At 35.5% G+C, this 24,423-nt stretch overlaps 2 protein-coding genes across 3 annotated transcripts in view; one reads left to right on the top strand and one right to left on the bottom strand.

Annotated features, from left to right (window-relative positions):
* The window catches only part of LOC120429619 (putative carbonic anhydrase 3), a 60,442-nt gene extending 38,671 nt beyond the window's left edge, over positions 1-21,771 (top strand). Inside the window, 5 exon segments of the mRNA XM_039594650.2 lie at positions 1,744-1,908; positions 14,364-14,502; positions 14,564-14,692; positions 14,757-14,961; positions 21,433-21,771. Coding sequence (XP_039450584.2) covers positions 1,744-1,908; positions 14,364-14,502; positions 14,564-14,692; positions 14,757-14,961; positions 21,433-21,756 — 962 coding nt within the window. The 3' untranslated portion in view covers positions 21,757-21,771.
* LOC120428812 (opsin, ultraviolet-sensitive) overlaps positions 1-24,423 on the bottom strand; it is a 306,492-nt gene that overhangs the window by 184,609 nt on the left and 97,460 nt on the right. The gene's annotated exons all lie outside the window — the stretch shown is intronic.

Here is a 24,423-nt window from a genome sequence, read left to right as displayed (position 1 = left end):
TTCTTGATCTTTTTATAGACAGTTTCATACATGTCATATAAAAAATATAAAAGAAATATATTAAAACGAAACTTATTTAATTTTAAACGTTATTAAAAATGGTGGTTCATTAGAAATCCAAAGCATAACAAAGAACAAATATTTTTTTAATGTATTTTAAGCTATCAAAAAATTGCTGTCCTTGTTTAGATTGATGTCTACGTCGCCAATTAACATTATTGGGCGAATTCTATAATTTTAAGCTTGGAAAACTTAACCAATATAATGAAAACATACATTTTTTTACCGTTTCAGAAATTTTCCGGCATTCAAAAAATATTTTTCCCTTTTCCCGGGAAATTCTAAAGCCGGGGAAATTGGACGCCTTGCTGAAATATTCATAGCGTTTTATTTTTTCTTCTTTCCCTCATTGGTTTACCACTTTATAATTTCGGTAGGACCCCTGTTCTTATTTCTAAATTTCGAACATAATTCCTTAAATAAGCAAACAGAAAGTATCATTGAATATTTTAAACAAAAAAACAGTTATGTTTGGTTATGTCAATTCCGGAAATTGCCAAATTTTTCTGAATTCATAAAAATATTTTTCTCTTGACTTTCAAGTATTTTTTTCCGATCTTTGGTCTTCAAAATTAAAAATTTGTGAAAAGCCTGAAAGTGTCAATTTATCCTAAACAGTTTTTGAATCGATTGTATACAGGAACATAAATTGCATGTTCATGATGTTTATGAAAAGTCAAAAAGTCTTTAAAAAAAACTCAGTAATGCTATAAACCACTATTGCAAATGAGTGATGAGTGAGAAAATCTATCAATTGATTATCTCTGCACCAAAAACATCCGAGAGTATAGCAGCCGTCACTACAGCTTGTGAGATCTCTTCTTGTGTCCCGTGATTCCCAGCGATGTTATTCTCTCTCTATCACTCCTCCCCTTTTCCTCGACGACGCGCTCTCACCGCTGAGTCTCTCAATCTCTCAGCAAACTGCAATGAGAGAACGCGCGATGGCGACTAGGAGCCGACCACGCATGACGTCCCGTTAAACTGCGTTTGCAAAATTGGTTTTGTGGCGGCTTTTGTGGTTGAACGCTGTTGCGGTAGGATGATCGTGGAAGCGGGAATGAGAGAGAAAAGGAAAATGTCAATCGCGAGTGTGTAAACACGAAAACGTGTTCGGCTATTTTCGGCGCTGAGAGTTTCGATAAGGAGAGAAGAGCAGTTGTATTTGTGGCATGAATATGCAGGCGGCATAATTGTAGTTGCTGAGAGCTGGAATTTTGATATTTTTACAACCCTGCCAAAACCAAAAAGTATTGATGTTAAAATTTAAACTTTAAACAAACGCGCCACAATTTTCCACCTGATTTGTACTGTCATAATAAAATGTATCCAACTTCTAATCATTTGAACTCCCCTGTAATTTTTGCGACGCTTGCACTTTCTTGAGGTGCCTTATATTGAACCCAATTGCCGGCTTCGTACCTATAAATTAATCAACCGGATGAACCTGCTCTGTCACCACCCAATCAATGATTGATCACTCAATTATCGCCCCCCCTAAACGTCAGAAGGCGACTCGCGACTAGACTCGTGTAATGTCCACCATCTATGCTGTTGGAATCTGTGTCACGTTTCACGGTTCATCGAACACGATCGTCAGCGTGTCATGTCGTCGATTCCAATTCACACCCCCTCCCCTTAGCTGGCATCACCTTACCAATTTCATTTCTTCTACCTTCGCAGGACCATCGCACTGGGGCGAGCAGTACAACAGCTGTACCGGGAAGCACCAGAGTCCGATCAACATCAACTCGCTGGACGTGAAGAAGGTGAACCTGCCACCGTTGGTCTTCGACGGGTTCGACATTGCCCCGCTGCAGACCAATTTGACCAACAATGGGCACACAGGTGAGGAAGATTTATTATATTTTTTTTAAGTTCTTTGTCTTCCAAAACGTTGGGAAAAATCACCAATTTCTGATCGATTTTATGTATCCGACAAAGGTTGCATTTCTTTTCAAATATTAAATTCCTAAAAAAAATGCACCACGTAGCACAGACAAAATTTCTATGATCTGAAACAAATCACGAACAAAATGAATTGGGAGCGTTATTTTATTACGTAACGCATAAACTGGAATTTTGAGGATATGAAGTCTTAAAAAATGTAAAAAATGTGGGGCAAGTGTAACAAGCTAAGGAAATGCTCGTTAAAACCCATTCAAAACTAGATTAAATCAGTCCGATTTTTTGATATTCATCTTATTCCAGGTCTTGACTTAGACTTTGATAGAACAAATTTCTAAAAAACCATGTTTTTTACTGTGAAAAATGATTTTAAAATTATTGATTTTCCGTACGTTCTACTCCACTAGTGGGGCAAGAGGATCAATGCATGAAACAACATGTTAATTTGCTAACAATTGAACTGTTATCACTTAGACACAGCAGATCAGAATGTTTTTGAAACGTTTCTTTCATTGTTAGATGGACAAAAATAGTTCTCTCACGCTCTCTCTGCTGTAAAGTGGTGTTCATTCTCCGCTGCAGTCACACTACAGTGTTTACCGCAGAGAGAGTGAGGTGTGCACCCCGTGTTTACACCGCGTGTAAACTTGAGTGCGCCGTGCGGGGAGACTATGTGCACCCTATTTAGGCATTCCGATGTAAAAAAATTCGAACAATCTTCAGTTTTTTTGCAATTTAAAATAATTCAACAAAAAAAATACAGCACAAATATTTTCCAAAAGCCTATAATTTTAATTGTTGGACAGCCTCCTAAAGTTTAAATTTTGTGAAAAATGAGCTTCTCTCAGTGCACTATGGGGTTTCAGGCGGCCATAAATCGAAAAACCGACATACTCTAATTATTTTTTTGTTTTTTTTTTCGAAAATTAATATTCTAACTAAGAAAAATCCGGAGTTTGAAAGTTGTAGGTTCAAAATTCACTGAATTGCAGACCTTCAAAGGCGAAAATGGTAAGAAAAAACATGTTTTTTGACAAAAAAATGATTATTTTTCATAGTTGTACTGTGTAGCTGTTTATGTATTTTTTCCTGCATCATTATAAATATTCAGAAAGGTAATTGATTCAACTTTTCAATAACATTTTACAAAACACACTTTTATAGGCTAAAAAAAATAATAAAAATCAAAAAAGATGGATTTTTATTCAAAATTTAGTTTTTTTCAACTTTGTTAATGGAGTACTTTTTTTGTGTGCATTTGTGCGATCTGAAAATTTTGCAGCTTAAAATTTGAACCATGTCCTAACTTGTCTCCAAATTTCAAAGTGCACTTAGGGTATATGGCCCTATTTTGGACCTACTATGCAAAGCGTCAACATATTTCGCATTGTTCTCAGGAACGGTCTAACTAATTTGGCTCGTTTCAAGATTGTTTTGTGCCTTAATTTATGCTTAACAAAGTGTACTATTGAAAATTTAAAATAAATTAACCATTCCATTGTAATAAGCATTTCAAGTAAAACATTTTTTGGATGCTTTTTGGACTTATTGAATGTATTTTGGAGACATCGCTGAACCTATTTTGGACCCACACTCTGATTGGTTGAAATTTGGACAACTCGAATTGCGGCGTGCGGCGGCAACACGCACACTTACAAAAACTCGGTTTGATAAACCAAAGGGCCTATCCACGATTATAATTTGGAAAATATTTATTTCAGAAATTAAACAATTATGATGAAACAATGGATTTGAATTTGAAAACGTGTTTTAATCATATTGAATGGAAACTCACGCATCTTTAGCAGGTCTCTGTCCTATTTACAATTTGCATATTCTTATGACCTAATTGTTCAAGCATTAGAACATAAAAGACAACCCGTTATTACTCGCAATAAAAACACCTTATCTTAAAATTAAATGAATGACACAGATACATAACAAATAACAATGAAAAAAGGTTCTAAATTTTACGCAGAGCTTTTGTTCAAATATTGTTAAACAATCAAGAAATTTAAAAGGGAGATTATAGCTTGTAACTTGGTGTGAAACTTTCTCATGTGTCATGATAAACTTTACAGTTGCTTGACAAAAAGTTTAACTAGATGTTGTACTTTAAAAACAATGTAATATGTATTTGAAAAAAATCTTTATTTGACTACCAGGGTGCCTTTGATAGTCATAGTTTGTCTTGTTAAAAGCAGATTTGAGGTGTTCAAACATTAATTTTACTTCGAACTTACCATCACTTAGGTTGCTGATATAATTTTTAAGAAACTCGTTTATGTCAATATTTAGTTAAATAAGTTTATAAGTTTTAGGTGAAATTGTTGAAAATTCAGAACTTTGCCTGAAATTCGTTGAAACTAGTTTTGTTTATTAAATTATAGATTTATATTACATGTTTAACTGAATTCAAAAACGAATCAAACGTTTTCACATTTTATATGAAATTTGTTTTACTGGAAATGCCTTTAAATTATGAGATTTTTTAAAATTATGTTTCAAAAACAAATAATATTTGAGGGGTTACATACATGTAGAAAATCACAAAATTTCATATTACAGAAAATTTATTAAATCAACTTAAGAGATGATTTTCAATCACTCCTGAAAGTTTCATGAAGATATTTAATGATTTAACTGAATTAGAGACGATTTAAGCTCAAAATTTTGCCATGCGCAAAGCGAGCTGTCAAACTTTGAGAGCGTTTTTCTCTGAACACCAAGTTGATTTACGGGTGCCACGATATCTCGAGATGGGACGGACCAAATTGGCTGAAATTTTGGGTGAAGACTCCTAGGATATGTCCTGTGTGCATGACGAAGCCCGATTTTAAAATTTTGAATTTTCAAAAATTACAAAAATCAAAATCTGGCGATTTTTTATATGAAAAACAGATAAATATTTTTATCTTTTTTTTTAATAATCTTTTTTGTAAATCTGCCTTCGTCATGCACAAGAGACCGGTTTAACGAGTCTTCACCATAATTTTGAGCCGATTTGGTCGAAGCAATGTTGAGATATCGTGGCACCCGTTTTTTGAAACTGCTAACTTCAAATAGCTATATCTCGGCAATGATACAACCAAATGTCTTCAAATTTGTTTTGTTAATAGATGGAAATATATTTTTTTAATGCCCTGAAAACAGATTTTCAAAAAAGTTTAATTGTGTGCTCAAACCAACCTCTGACATTTTTGCCGATTTACATATATATAACCCCTTAATAATATTTATATTATTTATTTTACCTTTTCCTAGTACCCTTTTCCTAGTAGAAAATTGTCCGAAAAATCCGAAAATGCATTCCGTTTTACGATTCAAAATCATGTTCATTGAAAAAATCATGACACGTTGAGAAGATGAAAATAATGCTATTTATCAACATTTTCTTTGTTATAGTTAACTAACTTTTTAAACTTTTCAAAATTTCATGAAAAGTTCTTCATGGGGTACTTTGAGCCTTTCTCTACCACGGTCAGTATGATTCCATACCATTCCGTACGTATTAAATGTTTAATCTTCATTTAATTTTGCGGAAAAATATCAAACCTATAAAAGTCACCCCGGCTATATGTCTCAAATCATAAAATTCATAATGTTAACATCGCATTAACCTCTTATGCTTATTTTTTCGAAGATTTTTATTTTTCTAGCTTGTTTAATTGTGTTTCTAACATGATTGACACGGTACAATTTAAAAGTGTAATTTTAATTTATTATAAACCAACGCTGCCAATTGTGAAAAAAATCGTTATAACTGTATTTTAAAAAATTATATATAGATAAATATGCAAAAATCAGATAAAACTTACAAAAAATATATTATACATATGTATATTTCTCTGATTAGTTTGCAATACGTCTTAAAAGCCATCACGATCTCCGACACATTTTTGATTTTTTCTCTGAACTAAACCAAATTTTGTTTGTTTTCCAGTAAAGAGCATTTAAAAGACGCATTTTTTATTTATAATTCGTAAATTGATCGAGAACTAATCGAAAAATTGATTTGTTTACAACTAGCGCTTAGGATCTTTTTAAAACTAACTCAAGATTTTTTTATATTTAATTCATACGACTTTTTCAAAAACCACTCGTAAGCGATGTTGACAGCTCCTGTCATGGTGACAGCTGACGATTTAATGAACTAGACCCTTTAGGTTTTTCAATCGTTTCCCCTTCAATTCCAACAGGGTAGCCAGTTTGCATTTTTTGAAGCAAAAATTAAAAATATATGCGGCTAAATTGGTGATAATGATGTTAAGACAAAAATAAATCAACATCAGTTTAAATTTTGGGATACTTTGCAATCGGTCCTAACAATCATCTAAATCTCTAGCATCAATTTGCATTTTTATCGTTTAAAAAACATATTTTCATTGTTTCTGTTAATCATTTGCTTTTTAAAGCTTAGATTTCATTCAAATAATTACAGTAAAGAAATTCAATTCAAAATATTAAATAAAAAATTTCAATCAATTTCAATGAAATATCGAAATAAATTGATAAACAAAACTGGCAACACCTTGTTATGCATGTGTTGGTGATAGCCTTGAACCGACGGCAAAGTAGCTCCAAAAACTGATCCAACGCGGCTGATTTGAAAAAATATTTTGAAATGAGTTTTTTTCGATAATAGAATAGTTATTTCAATGGTTTAGTGACGGAAAAGAAGAAAGAATTAAATAAACAACAGTTACATTGCTCGGAAACCGGACGAAATTGCTTGGTGTCAGTGTAAAACAGAAAAAATCATCAAGGTGTCGCGAGCCACATCTGATAAGCAACGAGGCCGGAATTTTTGGACCTAATCGATGTGGTAGGAAAATGAAAGGAAGTTCGAATGGCGTTGGAAAAAGTGGCTGAAAAAGCGGTAATAATCAAAAATGTTAACATTTTTGGAAGAGGTAAGATACAAAACGATCCTGCCTACACTTTCTGTTGGTTGGATTCAGTGAATTCGTACTTTAAAAGCTTGAACTACCTCGATTAATAAAAATAGGTCCAAAATAGGTACTAGGTCCAAAATAGGGTCATATACCCTATGTGCACTTTTTGAGTTATGCCATTTTGAACATTTTGATTCATGCAAGAAAATTAATGATTTCGCGTATACGCTTGGTTAAAATCACATTATTTACCTGCGGAGGCAGAAATGACGTACCTGCTATGTATGTTTTGAAATTGATTTGATATTCATGACTTTGTTGGTACCGTAAACTGGGGTGACTTTGATAGCCCGGGGTGACTTTGATAGGTTTTTCAAATGCCCGTCAAATTAATATTTAAACATTTTTGAGAATTTTGAGTATGTAAGCATTAAGGGAAAGCTTATTATCGAACATATATGCAAAAATGTGACTGTTACATTGGATGTATAAAAAATAGTGGCCAAATCAAATTTCTATCAATGTCACCCCGGGCTATCAAAGTCACCCCAGTTTACGGTACTTAGGTACGTTTAATAAAATTAGAAATTCCTATTCTAAGTATTTTACAGAAACGATTCGTCGAATATTCATATCAGTTCGTTGTTGTGTTCTTTTGAAAGTATGGATAATAATACCGTAGCGTCCCTGTACGATATAACGAAGCACTAACGTCATGATTCGAAATCCGGACACTTAGTAGCATATCATTTTTGTTATAGCTGGCAAAAAATCATGTAATAAGTTGTAAATGTAGAAATATCATAAGGATGTAGTATAAACAGTCAGTTTCAAGAAAATGCATGCAAAATATGTCTGTTCTAACAATTTTTCATCAGAATTTTAAAATTAAAATGACTTGTTGTGCTTCGAATCCCGGACACTGATAAAAGCTGATTCGAAATCCGGACACTTTTGCTTCGAATTCCGGACACTCGATTTCACTTATGAATCGCACAAATTTGGACAGAAATGTTAGTGAATGGCATTCTTTAGGTCTCAAATAAGCTGTTAACATCAAAACAATCGATAGTTTTTATAAACATTTGCTAGAATTTAAGGAAATCGAAACCATAAATTTCTGCTTTGCCTTCCCGGTGCTTCGGACGCATATGAAATATTTCAAGTGAAATGTTTCGCATTTTTGGTAAACTTATCATTTTATTGTATTTAATTGTTTTGGCATTAACTACAGCGTTCAAACATACTTTAAATGAAAGTTGATGTTGGAATTCATCAAATAACACAGTTTTGACATTCATAATACGAACTTATATCCAAATAATTGATAAAACAAGATGAAGTGTCCGGGTTTCGAAGCGTCCGGGAATTCGAATCATGACGTTATTCTGAAAACGTGAGAACTGCTTTCGAGTATATTTGTAAGAATTACAACATTGCAAAACCATCACATGATCAACTCAGGAAAAACCCACAGAGGAAAAACTACGCATGCTGTTCTGTAGCTTCAAAACGAGGTATACAAAAGCCCATAGAAGAAGTTCATATTTTAAGTAATCTAAAGACAATCGGTTACATAGTGATTTTGATTTAGAAGAATTTATCGTGGAAAACGTGAATTTTGCAAGTGGATCAACCAAAAACGTGGACGAGAATCCATACAATGTTCCATAAAATAAACCGTCTTAAATTCTAAAACACCGCAAAAATCAAATTTTAATTGGAGGGGGATGCCCCCCCCCCCATCCCCCTTCAAAGAGAGGTGGATTTAAACTCAAGAAAAAGAGGAGGGAGATTGAACGTAAATCAGAAACTTTAACATAGCATAAACCGCCATTCCGTGCATCAAATAGACAGAGCAAGAATATCAAAATTCACCACTTTAATGCATGTGGCCTCAAATATATGAAAAAATCGAAAATTAAACTTTTTTTTTGGAAAAATATCAAAATTCATTTGTTTTCATTATACTAAGTACAAACAACACAAAAAAGTCACAAAAAAGCAAAAAAATATTTTTGGCCGCTCGCTTATATGGAAATACCCCATAGTGCAGCCGTATTGTATTCCAAGAATCCAAGAATGATAGATGAAAAAAAACCGAGGGGCAGTTCACTCCGCGTTAGAAAAACAAAACGCACCAGAACAAGCTCGAAATTCTAGAACGCTACGCAAGGCGACGATTTTTTTCACAACGACGATAGAAGGCAAGATAAGGCCAGCTAAGGCGCGTTAGCGCTCGTAGGGCGGCTTGCTTCTGCTCGAATGTAGTGCTGCGAGAAATCGATCTTGCAACCTTGCCATCACAGATCGAGCAGTTTTTCCTCGGTTTTGGCAACACGGTGTTTGTTTTTATTTTTTCAAGCAGTTTGATTGTCAAAAGTAAAAAATCGAAAACGAAATAAACAAGCAGAATTATTTTTTGAGTTTTTCCTGCGCGGATCGTTGGCCACTGCCGGAGGAACTGGAACAAGTGTCAGGATAGCAGTCGAGGTTGCAGCTGCCGCCGGATGTTTGCATTCGGCTGAAGAATTGTGTTTCGCCAAGGTGCGGAAACTGAGACGCTCGGACAGCGGCACGTCGTGACGAGGTTTCCGATTCCGTTGGAGAAACTGTTCCCGGAGCAAACGGCGTTGGCCAGGGCGTCACATTACAACGCGAATTCTGTTGTTTGGTGGAGGTGGATAAAGGGTACGAGAAGAAAAGCTTCAACTCTATAAGACCTAACTTTATTCCTTTTTGCAGTTCTGATCTGACGAACTTGAAACCTTTCTCGAAGGCACAAACAGAACAACCAATTCTCCAACCGTCTTTCCACGATTCTTGACCATCGCGGCACCGCAACTCTACCTGTGCCATCAAATATCGCGGTCGCGGCACTCCCAGGCGGAGAATAACGAAAAACGCAAAGATGCCGAATTCATGCCGGTAAGGTGCGGGTTCCGGCGCAGAACTTGGTTTGCGGTCGTCGGCGTTTGATGACCTGGGTGATAACAGGCAGTGTGGGTGCTCATCGCGTTTGGCCTAGTTTAGTAGGATCCGGTTGGGCAGATCAACAAGCTCGTTCCGCCCCGGTCCCAGCGCTGATCCGCTGCGAGTCGGAACTGATTCTGTTCAACGCCAGCGGATCAGCGTCTACGGTGTTTTCTTCGCGAACCATCCAGACCTGCTTCGCATCCTAACCGATACCGACTTCAACCCGTAGCCCGCATAGGATAAGCTGCGGCACATAGAGAAACGTTTCGTGGGCTACCCTTTGGAAAAGTTAGGGCTTTGGGTGTAGAGAAGGTTGCCGAAAGTTGTCAATCTAATTTCCTTGTATTTAGTTTAGTTTAATTTAAAAAAAGTATTGTTAATTGTAAAAAAAAATATAAATGAATAAAATATACAAGGGGAAGGGTTTGGGATAGGCTGCTTAACTGGGAAACGGTTCTGCAAGGATGGGTTTTCCCTCCTCCCGGAATGATGACCGTTGCTAGTATCGTAACGTAATAGATGTGACAGACGATCTCTATGATGTGGTCCATGGCGAAGAAATGAGTGTGCCGTTTCAGATCGGACCATAAACGACAGCTGCGGACATTCTTACTAGGCCGTTTCAGGAAGGCTTCTTTGACACCGCCACCAGACATGGAGAAAACGACCTGCGAATGATCTGGTGGATCAGGAAGTTTTGCTAGAGCATTCAGAATTTAGTAGATTGAGCATTCCCTTGTAGTGGAGGGGACAAGTGTAGGGCTTGTTTTCCTCGTGGGTTAGCAGGTTCCGGTTGAGGTTCGTCCGGGTGGGGAAGATGTGAACTTTTTCAAGTTTGAGCCGGGTGTTTTTCGGTGTGCGACGTTTTGGTGTAGTTTGGGCAACTTCCAGAATGTCGGATTGGGAGCCGTGAATCTTGTACTCTTCGTCACTTTCGTGATTGACTCGTCCATCGGCTGAACCGGCTCTGCTTCCTTCTGCTTCTCTTCATATTACACAGAAAAATCTTTCCAACATCCACCCGTCCCGTTGTAGCTTGACCAAACAATGATCCTCCTGGATGACCGCGACGACCCATCACTTTTACAACTACCGTCATCAGGGGTGACATTGGGTCTGGGGGGGTGAGATTGGGTGATACAAATTTCAGCCTTTTTTTATGACCCAATCTCAGACAAAATGATGACGATACTGTTTCAGCTCCGGATTTCTTAATCGCTGTTCAACCTACTGCTTGCCCGGAATCGTACACATCGACACGGATTCGGAGAATGGACCGCGGTCTTGCGCTAGGTCGGATGGAACGAGATTCTGCCGAGAGATATTCTGCTGTGAAGATCAACAACTTGATAACCGGTTTCGGAAAGTGGGTTCTGGCAAGGCTAATGTGTAAATTTAGTCGGTTGCCTCAGATAACCATGTAAATATTTATTTTTATTTAAAATTTAAAACAGCTTTTGCTTTTTTCCATCAAAACAAACTGCCCGATTAAATTTACTGCTAGAACTGTCATTTGCACTTGACAGTTCTCGTTGTCAAAAAAAAATCGAGCAGTTTGACGTGCAACCGCTTCGGAAGGCTAACCAAAAGGAGTGCTAACGCGCGTTAAGGCTTGAAAAGGCACACAAAAGGAGGAAAGTCTTTAAAAAGGGAGTAGCGAACCCAGAAAGGTGCAAAAATAAACTTAAACGCTCGACAAAGGCGGAAGTGAGCTACCCCTCGAAAAAAACACTGTTGTTCGGACGGTGTCGAAATCATCGCAACTAAATTTGGAGAATTAGCCGCTTTGCAGCAGATCAAACTTTGTGATTTTCTTACATTTTTCAGTTTTATACATTCCAGAAATCCTTTTCCTACTCTTTGTGATCGTCCTTCACTAGAGTACAACGTATCAACAAATTTTATTCATTTTAATTCATATTTTTACTCAATAATGTATCGTGCACTTATTTTTCAGTGTCACTAACAAGATTAATTCTCGGGTGAGTTTTTAAAAAGCCGTAAGAGCCATTGTGACCTCTGACACTAATTTTCGTTTTTCTAGAAAATGAAACAAAATTTCATTTATTTTAAGTTTGGGGCACTTGAAGGACGTAAAACGAAACGAAACTATTGGCACTACGCCCCCCGGGGCATGACCTTCCTCTAACGTGGGATTTCTGCTCCAGCGCCTCTGACGAGACAGGAGAAACCGGGACCGACGTTTTACTTCACCATCCGATAGAAGCTCAGTGGATAAGGCGGGAATCGAACCCGCGTCTCATAGCATCATCGGGATCGGCAGCCGAAGCCGCTACCCCTGCGCCACGAGAACCCACAAGGACGTATAGATGAACAATCTCGAGCATTTTGATATTGGTTTTTCGTAAGTAGGTCGAATACCGATGCAAAAAGGACTTTGTTTAACAATGGCTCTTACGGCTTTTTGAAAACTAATCCGAGAATTGCATTTTCCTCTCGCTCCGTCGGAATCCAATTCTGCCCTTTACTGTGTGTCGTCATTGCTCTGTCCAGTGGGTTAACACAGAAATTCACTTCATTAATTTTTTTTGAGCAGATAAACATTTGCGATTAAACTTCAGTTTCCTACAGTATTATACAGTTAATTTTTGCTCAATTTGATGAAGATTATTTATGATGAAATATTATTTCAATAAATGGCCAGGTAGCAGTTATTGATCAGCCCGCCTGTGTGCTTCTAGCAGATGCGGCGAATGAAGCTGATGCAGGTAATCTCGAAAACACAAAACTTTAAAATTCGATATCTCTGGAACGAAACATATTCATTTCTGTCGATAGGTGATTCTTATGTAAAATTGGCCGGGGAACACGATGGTGAGGTCAAATAAAAAAAATAAGTTGGGGTGTTTTGAGATACGGCCGTTTAAAGTTTTCAATTGCGCAATACAGGTAGAAAAAATAAATTAATCAACATTTTGATCACGGAAATGGATTCTACGTCCAATTTCCTTCAAAATTGAGTCTAAGACCGACCTTCTGAGATTTGTGGTTCCTGAGCTATCGCCGTTTGAAACTAGGAGGTTTGGCCAAAAATCGCCAAAAAGTCGATTTTTTGGGGAGGTACAAAAATGGAGGGGGTCAGATTTGGATGAAATTCGGGATTCTTGCATGTTTTGATAGTATCAACAGCTCTGCCAAATTTGAGCAGGATCGGAGAGGGTAATTTTCAAATGCTGTTCCGCTTCAGATGGAATGACCCATATGTAAAAAGAAGTCATTTTGCATCATTTTTTTCCAAACGGGAATGTGAATATTCAAAAATCCGTATCTTGAGGAGGTATTTTCGGTTCGATTTGGTGTTGTAGGTTATGATTAGAGCTTTAAGATAAAAAATATTCACTTTTTAATTACACTCTTTTTTGACAAATTTACAAAAGATCAAACTTTTTTACTATAGTGACAGGCGTTGTTATTTCTCGCTTAATTTTTCAAAAGATCCTATGTACATAGGAAACCCATGGCGCATTGGTTGTTTTGAAAAAGTAATCTAGATTTCTTGTGTGCTACCTTGTGACACGTCCTATCTTTTTACAGCAGACGTGTCACAAGATAGCACACAAGCGACTATATATTGATATGAAAAATAGTGATGTTGGATAACAACATCCAAAACTAAAAAAAAGCTTATGATATTACCCTTTTGAGATGATAGTCGTAATATTGCAATTCTGAAAATACTTTTTAAATATATGAGGAAATTTCAGTTATATTTTTTTTTTTAATTGAACATCGGATCAATAGTTTCTAGATTTGAAAAGTTGAAAAGTTGAATTTTTCAGCGCTGAAATGAGTGATTTAATAAACTTTTCAGCATTATTAGTTTTGGTGATGATGTAGGTTAGTTCATCACTACAGAATTACAGAAAAGTATTTATTTTTAAAATAGATTTGCAAGAAAATGTACATCAATTCGTTTAAACCATTGGGAAACGCATACTTCTGGTGGTTTAGCACAATAATGCCAGACAATTTTCAAATTTGTGAATCAACATGTTATAGCGGTAATCGTTACATTACGAACCCTTCAAATTGCGATCTGCTTAACAGGTCCATGAGGCGTCAAAATTAACATACCTCAAGTTCATGCTAAACGACATTTAACGAGATTTTTTCCATGGTAAACTTTCAGTACAAGAGTGAGATTTGTTGCGACTAAGTGACATCGAATAATTTCACAATTGATCTGAAATGCACTAGTTAATCCGTATCTTTTCCGGAACACGTGCTAATCACAGTCCAAAGTAAGTCCGAGCGCCGCACCAGAAATAAAATTCGCTAATTCATTTAGCTCGCTGACGAAACAATTCACACGTGCCACGTGCCGCTTTTTATCGCAAAAGGGTTCCACTTCGATTACCGACATGATGACTCGATAAAGTGTGTCGTAGGAGTGAGAGATCTTCCTGATCGGATCGCTGACAATTTGCCACACCATCATGCGACGAACGACGACGCCGAGGTGATAATTATAATTAATACTTTTTTCTTTTTTTTTTCAAATAGTGGCCGTCACCGTCAAGTCTGACCACATCCCGACGATCTCCGGGGGTCCCCTGCACGGCGTCTACCAGTACTCGCAGCTGCACTTCCACTGGGGTGACAATGACACCTTCGGCAGCGAGGACATGATCGACAATCACATGTGAGTGTTGCTTACTGCATTTGCTAGAACTTGATTCTAACCTCAATCACCGCCCAAACAGCTTCCCCATGGAGTTGCACGTGGTGTTCTTCAAGCGGGACTACCGGAACGCCAAGACGGCCCTCGACCACTCGGACGGGCTGACGGTGCTGGCGTTCTTCTACGAGATCTCCTCCGAGGACAACCCGCGGTACCTCTTAAACGTTTGTTTAACTTTTGGAAAATTTTTGCTAAAGTTTTGTTTTTTTTTTAAGGTACGAGGAGTTTGTCCAGCTGCTGGGCAACGTGACCAACTCCCACAAGACGGCCACCTTCGCCGATCCGCCCTCGCTGAAGGAGCTGATCGCGCAGGACCTGCTCCACTATTACACGTACAACGGATCGCTGACGACACCCCCGTGCAGCGAAGTGGTCACGTGGATCGACTTCAAGGAGCCGATCATGCTGTCCCATGCGCAGGTAAGGAGTTTTTTGGGGGGGGGGGAGATCGTCAACAACAATCCCTGACCTTGTCACTGCGAAATGCACTTGGTCGTGGTGCATCTCTTGAACCGGCCGGCGGCGACGACAACAATTTGTTACTTAATCATTTACGACGGTGGTTATTTAAAGCAATCGTCGTGGGATATTTTTGTGGCATTGGCTTGGACGGAAATTTACTGCTGCACTTTGCGATGAGCGATGGTGTCGTCAGTGTACGGTATAGTTTGATACAAAGTGAAGCAAACGACCACCGACTGGCGTGTTAACATGCGGGAAAGATCGGCGCCCTTTTTGCCTTGGTTTGCTGCTCGTTAAACGGTTTATTGAGGGACGGAGAAAGACGTGTTTGAAAGACAGTTTTTTTATTGATGTTTTTTCGTTGCGAGAATGTCCAACATGAATACTGTGTTTGGAGGACGTTTGTAAGATTATTTACGATTTTTATTTATACATTTTTAAAACTTCGAATTTTTCGATACAAAAACAAAAACAATTTTCCTGGCAACTTTTCAATTTGTTCATGATTATTGAAAATATATCGTAACAAAATATTTGCTCACGTATTGTACATTGTTTTTTTTTTATTTAGGCCCTTGCAAATATTTTTCAAAGTTTATGTCGCCCCCCTTCAAAGTTGGTCTAAATAATCAGGGGACAAAAAAATATTTTTTCGAAAAACTTCAAAATTTTAATGAACATTAAAGTTTAATCAACTGAAAACCAGTTAAAATGCATTTTCCCGCTTTTATAATCATATTTAGCATGTTTGAGCTCATTTGAAAACAATTTAAATTTTCATGAAATACCAATGTACAGTCCCATGAAAAGTTTTTTTCCGTCAATCCGTCAATACCTCGCTATTTTCAAAACTAATGATTGGAAAGCAACTGTACGCCTGTAAAATGCATTCTAAAACTCTTTTTTCAACCAAATGTTAAAACCTAGGCTTGTTATTTCAATTTTTATATTTTCTATTTTTACTTTTTCTGAACATTTAAAGCTCTCAATACATGTATTTGTATGTATGTGAATTTATTTGATAAGATACAACAGCAGTTTTTATATTCTAAAATTTCATCTTTGCAGGTGTTTTAAAAATTTAGCCGACAAAATTAAATTTCAAAAATGTTTATCGAAAAAAAATAAATACCCTAAAATTGTACTGAATAATTCCATAAATATATGTTTAAAAAAATATTTTTTGAGTTCTTTGTGAAGTCTTTTTTAAGATAATATTTCATTATTTTTGTTAGTTATTGCATTCTCTCAAACATAAGCAGTATTTGAAAAAATGATTTTCTTAAATTATGTAATTGTGAAATGTGAATTTTCACATACAACAATCAGAAGTAAAATATTTGAGTTGTTTAGATTTTTTTAAATATTTTTCAAGCTAGTTTTCATATTCTTTCAAGCAGTTTTTGAAAAATGAGAAAATAAAATTTTATTTTTTGTTAGGTTAGACAGCTCTTAAAAAAATAAATTTGTGAGGGTTGATTCGAATTTTTGAGATCATTATTCCAGGGAGTCTTTGCATCTTTTTGAGCAAATTTCTATTTCTTAACAATAGACAATAGAAAAACAATAGACATTAGAGCAGTTCTCTCAGATTTCGGTCATTCGATTTTTTTTGTATTTTTTTTATCCGACTGAAACTTTTTTGGTGCATTCGGTATGCAAAAAGAAGCCATTTTGCATCATTAGTTTGTTCATATAATTTTCTATACAAATTTGGCAGCTGGCCATACAAAATGATGTATGAAAATTCAAAAATCTGTATCTTTTGAAGGAATTTTTTGATCGATTTGGTGTCTTCGGCAAAGTTATAACTATGGATACGGACTACACTGAAAAAAAATGATACACGGTAAAATTTTTTTGGTGTTTTTTTATTTAACTTTTTGTCACTAAAACTTGATTTGAAAAAAAAAACATTTTTTTTTTATTTTTTGGTATCGAGAACTTCAAATGCCAACTTTTAAGAAATTTCCAGGTTGTGCAAAAAATCTTTGAGCGAGTTATGAATTTTTGAATCAATACTGATTTTTTCAATAAATGGAAAAATTGGTCGCAAAAATTTTTTCATTTAATTTTTCGATGTAAAATTAAATTTGCAATCAAAAATTACTTTAGTGAAATTTTGATAAAGTGCACCGTTTTCAAGTTAAATCCATTTTTAGGTGACTTTTTTTGAAAATAGTCGCAGTTTTTAATTTTTTAAAATAAGCGTTTGCCCACTTTTGAAAAAAAAATTTTTGAGATCCCAATTCGAATCGAAAAATGAAGTTGAAAATTTTTTGCGACCAATTTTTCGATTTCTTGAAAAAATCAGTATTGATTCAAAAATTCATAACTCGCTCAAAGATTTTTGCACAACCTGGAAATTTCTGAAAAGTTGGCATTTAATGTTCTCTAAAACATACAAAAAAAATAAATAAAAATAGTGTTTTTTGCAAATCAAGTTTTAGTGACAAAAAGTAAAATAAAAAATCATCAAAAAAAATTTTATCGTGAATCATTTTTTTTTCAGTGTAGTCCATATCCATACCTACAACTTTGCCGAAGACACCAAATCGATCAAAAAATTCCTTCAAAAGATACAGATTTTTGAATTTTCATACATCATTTTTGTATGGACAGCTGCCAAATTTGTATGGAAAATTATATGGACAAACTAATAATGCAAAATGGCTTCTTTGGGCATACCGAAGGCACCAAAAAAGTTTCAGTCGGATTAAAAAATACAAAAATTAAAATTTAAGAAAAAAGACCGATTTAGTAGAGAACTGCTCAATAGACAAAAAATGTTTTTTTTTTAAATGTTATTTGGCATCCAGATTTTTATATGTTAACGTGTAGTGAAAAATCGTTCTAAAAATGCTTCAAGTATTTGTAAATTGTTTTAAGGAAAGAAAATGTAATGTTGTGAAAATGTTATCTTTTTGCAAACATTTATGCCAAAATTATGACATTTGTGCTAAGATACCAATTAGGTGAATATTTTCACCAAAACTTCCAAACTCCTTTCAAACAATTCAAATAATACAAAGAAAATGTGAAGGCAATGAAGTTCTTGAAATGCAGCCTTGGAAGGAATGGATCAATAAAGGTTGAGAACCACTGTGCTCTAAAATGGCACCATCATCATCTAAATTGTAAAAAAAATGCGCACAGGCATGGTCTGGGAGACTACAAAATGACTGCATACTTCTTTCTACCTAAAATATAGCAAATGTTAGCACAAATCACAGCCAAAATTGAGCCCAGAAAAAAAAGATTTTTCAAAACATTGGCTAAAATACATAAAACAAGTCAAACTTCTAACCCTCAATTTTTCTAAAATTCAAAGTATTCAAAAAATCGCGGCATACTAGATTCATTAAATCATGTGAATATTTAAAAAAAATCATCCAAATTCACTGAATGAAATTTATGTTTCTTCGAGTTTGAATGCATTCTATATGCATTCTTCATAAAGATTATATGTTTCCCCACATTTATTATTGACTACAAACTTGAAAACTCAAATCACATTTCAAGCACATCGGAGTCATTTTGAAACTGGTATAATGCCAAAATTCATCTAAATTTGGTCAAAGACTAGCTATTTATAAAAAATTCAACATAAAAAATCATTATTTCAACATTTTCATTGTTCAAGTAATCATCAAACGTAACATAACAAAGCTCCGTCAGATTGTAAATAGAAACAGCACATACAAATAGTTCTCAAAATTCGTAATAAATAAAACTGATGACTCACAACTATCTAAAGAACAGAACTTCATGAAAAAACCCTGAAAATAAAAAAAAAACTATTAGAATAAAAAAAATTGATTTGAAAATCTCGCATACCACGAGCCTTCAAAACCTTGAAACGCTGGTGCAATTTTGACAGTTTGAGCTGGTGTGAAAACGGCGACAAACCTCGCACCACACAAGTTAAAATATTGGCATTGGCCGGTTTCTGAAATACGATTTTTGTAAAAAAAAAATATCGGCTTTTGGCCACTGCTACGTCGCGACTGTCATCCACATACAAAGAGAGTGAAGTCAAAATCGAACCAAGTTTTCGGCGCGTGGCGTTTGAAAAGGTTAATTCTGATCTAACATTCTAATAAATTTTAAATTTGTAAAAAAATACGTAATACTCCTAATTATCTCAAATATAAAAAGAAAAATAATTATGTATGGATTTCATACGACCTTTTCAAAAACCACATGTAAACAATATTGACAGCGCCTCTGGCGGTGATTTCAGGAAACTGCATGCGTGTCAGTTCCTTGCTTCTGGCATATCAATCGCACTCAAGTACCATGCTTCTCCATAGAGATGAGTTCTCAGTACATTTAGCTGTAGATGCATGGTACTTTAAGTTCGAATAATATAATCTGTGTGGTGTGAGGTCTGTCGCCGTTTTCACACCAGCTCAAACTGTCAAAATAACATCAGCGTTTAAAGGTTTTGAAGGCTCGTGGTGTGCGAGATTTTCGAATCGAAATTTTTTTTTTAAATTTGTGGATGTTCCGGATATGTGGGATGACTGGATACTAATAAAAAAATTGTCATAAATTTTATATGGGCATGCTTTTATCTGCACCTTTTATTTTAATTTCGGTTTATAATTTTATAATTTTTTATTTGTTTTCAAAGCTGACTTTGATTTGTTAGAATAGAACAATAACTTTTTCTTGAAATTTTCGGAAATATTAATAATCATTAACAATCAATTCCAAACAAGGCTCCGCACAATTTTGCGGGCAAGTTTATCAAAATGTGTAAAGGTAGCTAGGAACTTTTTAGAAAATAAGGTTTACGGATTTTTTATTTGACTTTTTATTACTAAATGCAATACTAAGTAAACAAATTACTTAAATTTCCATTTAAATTCCAACATTTTAAATTTATAGGAATTTTTGGAAAACAAATATAAAAAATGTTAATTTTATAACTACAGTCGACTCTCTGGCTGTCGATCTTCTCGATATCAATATTTCTCCATCTATCGATGAATTCTTCAGTCCCTTCAAACTGCATACTTCGATTGGCTTTATTCCTCGATATTTCCTCGCCGGTCTCTTGGATTCTGTTTGCTCTAAAAATCTCTTCCGGTTGTCAATATTGTCACTTTCTCATGGCTTGCATAGACATTTTTCTTTGCGAAACGAAGCTTTGAAGGGTGTTTGACATTAGTTTGTTTTTGTTTGCTGGACGTTGCTATGATTCTCTCCCATAGCTGGGTACCTAGAAAAAAATAGTTTCAATCGAGTCTTCATTTTGCATCGTTCTGTGAACTGATTCTCTTCCTCGACGGTCCCTTGGATGTTGACAACCAGAGAGTCAACTATATTTTAAAATACTGTATGAGGAAAACCATCGGTAGCGTCATCTGGGCGAATCGGGACTACAGCCTGAATAGGGACAGCAGTGTTTAGAGCACTTACAGGTTTTAAATTTGAAAATGGGTGTACACATTTTGTTGGTCTGAGTCTGTTCTATCCGAAACCAATCAGAAAAAAATATTGTGCTCTGACATGGGTAAAACTGATGTCCCAATTCGCCCCAGTTGACGGTACTTTTAAAGAGCTGAGATCCTGCAATTTTCTTTATTTGGCTTTTATTTGCACCTTTTATTTAAATTTCGGTTTATAATTTTATAATTTGTTATTTGTTTTCAAAGCTGACTTTGATTTGTTAGAATTGAACAATAACTTTTTTTTGAAATTTTCTGAAATATTAATAATTATTAACAATCAATTCCAAACAAGGCTCCGCACAATTTTGCGGGCAGGTTTTGGACTGCTGATTGCTAAAATATAGGTTCTTAAGTTTTAAATTTTGTGAAAAAATCGTTTTTGTCCATTGTCATTTTATAACTCGCGATAGCTCAAAAGCTATTGTGAAATTTTGGAATTGTTAAAAATCAAGCCCTATGTTCAAAATAAGTGTTTTAGCCCTTCTGACCTTCTGTCCTGTTTCCATATGTCTTTCGACCTTTTGTCATACATTTTTGGCGGTAATTTTGAAAAAAAAAAACTCCAAACATGCTTTTTCGTAGAATGCAGGCTGCATAATTTGTCCTTTCTCATGCGAAATTAAAAATAATGAAAAGTAAACACAAACAAAAGTGGATTTACAATGATTCAGCATTTTTCAGCACAAAAGCAAAACAATGTGAGTCAGAAGCCGTTAGTGCTTGTATATTGTCAAAGATAAATTGGGTCACATTGAGTAAAATGATTTAATGTGAGTTTCTTTGAAGACATTCTTTTATTTATAGCAATTTTCCGCTTGGCCATCGCATCAAGTGTAAAATTTACGATCCCCATCATTTTCCGCCGCCGCCGCCGCCGTTTCAATTTGCTTCATTCACGTTTCTTTAATTGAGTTCTTTTCCTTCCTCTCGTTGCAAACAAAAAAAAACAATGTTTCATTCACAACTCCAGATCGAGGCGTTCCGTGCGCTCGAGGACGAGGAGGGCCATCCGTTGACGCACAACTTCCGGCCCATTCAACCGCTCGGGGATCGCGTGGTGCTGTTCAACACGGACGAAATCATCAAGGACGTGGACCTGGGCGTGGATGTGCCCCCGAGTGAGGTGGAAAACAGCAACCGAGTTGAGGAAGAGGTGCGGAAACCGTCGGGGTCCAAGCAGGGCAAGAAGGGCAAGGACAGTGGCGTCGCGAGGGGGACACCGGTGGCGAGTTGGGTGCTTTTGGGGTTGGCGTCGATGGCACTGCTGGCGGCTAGCCGGTACTGAAGAAACTGAAACTCCTCCGCTACAGGGTAAAGCCGTGATGATTTGAACCAAACATTGTAAATAGCTCGCTTGTCAGAGATTAGTGAAAAACTGTTCCACCGTGATGACAAAATGATAGCAATCGGAAATTATTTGTGGGTAGCAAAAATTGATAGTGTGTGTGACAAAAATTAATAAAGAGTAAGCATCGTGAATGTTTCAGTATTGTGTGGTTATGCTAAACGAACGACAACTAGAAATTTTAAAAAATAACAATCAAAATGAAACAAAAACCATCGCCTCAACTATTGTAGAATCGGATCACAACCAAATAATTTATCACGTATTTAATGTAATGTAAAAATGTAAGCAGGAACCAAAAAACAATTATTAGACTGTAAGGTCATCAATATAAAAAAAATAAAATCATTTTAATTGTTTCTATTATTCGAAAGCCATGTCCAAGAATTTGAATGTTTTTTTTCCAAACTGAGAAAATGTTATTCAATCACTTCAAAAAATAATAAATAATTATGCATTCTAAACCCACCTTCACAAAAAAAAGTTGTTAACCTTAAAATTGTTGTAACGTTTGACCAACAAGTTCAAAATCAATTTAGCAAAACGAAAATATTTGTTTATAAGGTCTGTTAAAGTCAGATTCTCGGCCCGAAACTTCAAACACGAACAAAAGCAGAGAACCGAAGACTGGCAATGACGTTTTGGAATTTTGACCGTCTGGAACTCTTGAATTACCCCATTATCGGTTTCCCGCATGGGTGGAGTGGAAATCGTTGCACATGGCTGAAGTTGGCAATTTTGCAACTTATCTTAATTTATGCTAAATTTCAAAATTTAAACAAGAATCTACAGCTAACCGGTTTGAAAATTAAAGATAAACTAAAGGTACGATGCTTTGCTGCATAATCTTGCTTGAAATCGCGATAAAAGCGGTTTAAATTGAGAAATTTAAATATATTTTTTCTGTTCTACAATTTAACGAAATTTTAAATATTATGTAAGGTTTTGAAAATAGTAAACAACGGTTATAGAAATTTATACAAAAAAGTAAATTTTTTGGTTCGTCCACAAACAAACTCATGTTGGTAAACAAACGACGCCATATTGCCAATGTTGTTCGGTAGCTCATATCAGGCAATCGCCGGAGCCCTGGTTAAAGTGCTCCGAGCATCAAGTGACCCTGAATTTCTGAATTAATCGTAGAAGGCGTGGAAGGTTGGTGTTTTCATCAAATTTCTTCAATTAGCATGCCCAACAACATTCTAAAACAATCACAAACAAAACATTGTTACACTTTAAAGATTAGCTATGCAAAGTGTAATTTTGGTTTACATGAAAAATACCTTTCTCAGATATTGCAGTTTCGAAAAGTACAAAAGAGCAGTTCTCTACGAAATCGGTATTTTTTTATAATTTTAATTTTTGTATTTTTTAATCCGGCTGAAACTTTTTTGATTCCTTCAGTATGCCCAAAGAAGCCATTTGCATCATTAGTTTGTCCATATAATTTTCCATACAATTTTGGCAGCTGTCCATACAAAAATGATGCATGAAAATTCAAAAATCTGTATCTTTTGAAGACATTTTTTGATCGATTTGGTGTCTTCGGTAAAGTTGTAGGTATGAATATAGGCTACACTAGAATAAAAGATATACGGTAATTTTTTGGTAATAAATATATAAATAAATGAGTTACGAAGAAGGCAGAGTTCTTAAAACCTGTTTTGAAGATTATTTGGTGCTAAATACGAATTTTAGGAATTTTTAGAAGAGAAGAGTAGGATACTCGCCTTTAAAGTAATGCACATAACCCCCTCCCCTCTCAATTTATCTCAAAATTGTAAATGTTTTGCATGAGTTGAAAGCTTAAACATTCAACTTTGTTCGGCTGATGGGTTTTTATCAAAAAAGTTCTTAGATTCACGCCAAGCATTTTAAAATTATTTGAAACCGGCATTTTCAAAATGTTAGGTGATACTTAAAATTCCCTTCAATATTTTGTAGAAATTTCAAACATTTTTTTTTTCTTATTTATCCAAATCATTGATATTCTGTAAGTTGCAGCAAGTTTACATAATTTGTGTAATATGATTTTTTTTTTGTTTGGCCATTAGGGCGGCTTGTACCGGTTCCAAAAATAGGCTGGTCCTAAAAAAAATTTCCTGAAAATATGTTTATCGGATTCGTAGGGAAATTTTACACACTTAAAAATGGCAGGTATCATTAACAGGATTTCGTGATATATTTAAACATATTGCTTATTAGTTTTTCGACGCGCCGCGCAAAGAAACAAAAAATGACTAAAACGAGAAAAACAACTTTTTCACTAAAATAGCAATAACTTTGAAATTCAAGCGATGAGCAATATTTTTTTTAGTACTAAAATGTTCGGGATTGAAAGATGCATCTTATGTTAAAAGGCCAACTAATCACCTAACATTTGAATCTAAGACAGCTAAAATCGGTAAAAATCAATGCTGTTAATCGTTGAAATCAACGGCGTTTATATCATCGATGTCGATGATCGTTGATTTAAACGTAATCGTAATCGCAGCCACAGTAGGCTACTCCGGTTTGTCACGAAGTTTGACATCTTGGCCAATCTTAATCTGGGTTCTGGAACATGGGTCATGTGGTCAATTCAATATTGTATTATAGAAAAACAAATTGTGTCGA

Source organism: Culex pipiens, chromosome 3, assembly GCF_016801865.2.
Source record: "Culex pipiens pallens isolate TS chromosome 3, TS_CPP_V2, whole genome shotgun sequence".
Classification (NCBI taxonomy): Eukaryota; Metazoa; Arthropoda; class Insecta; order Diptera; family Culicidae; genus Culex; species Culex pipiens.
The sequence above is the reverse complement of the archived record's forward strand: the minus strand, read 5'-3'. Positions and strand labels throughout refer to the sequence as shown.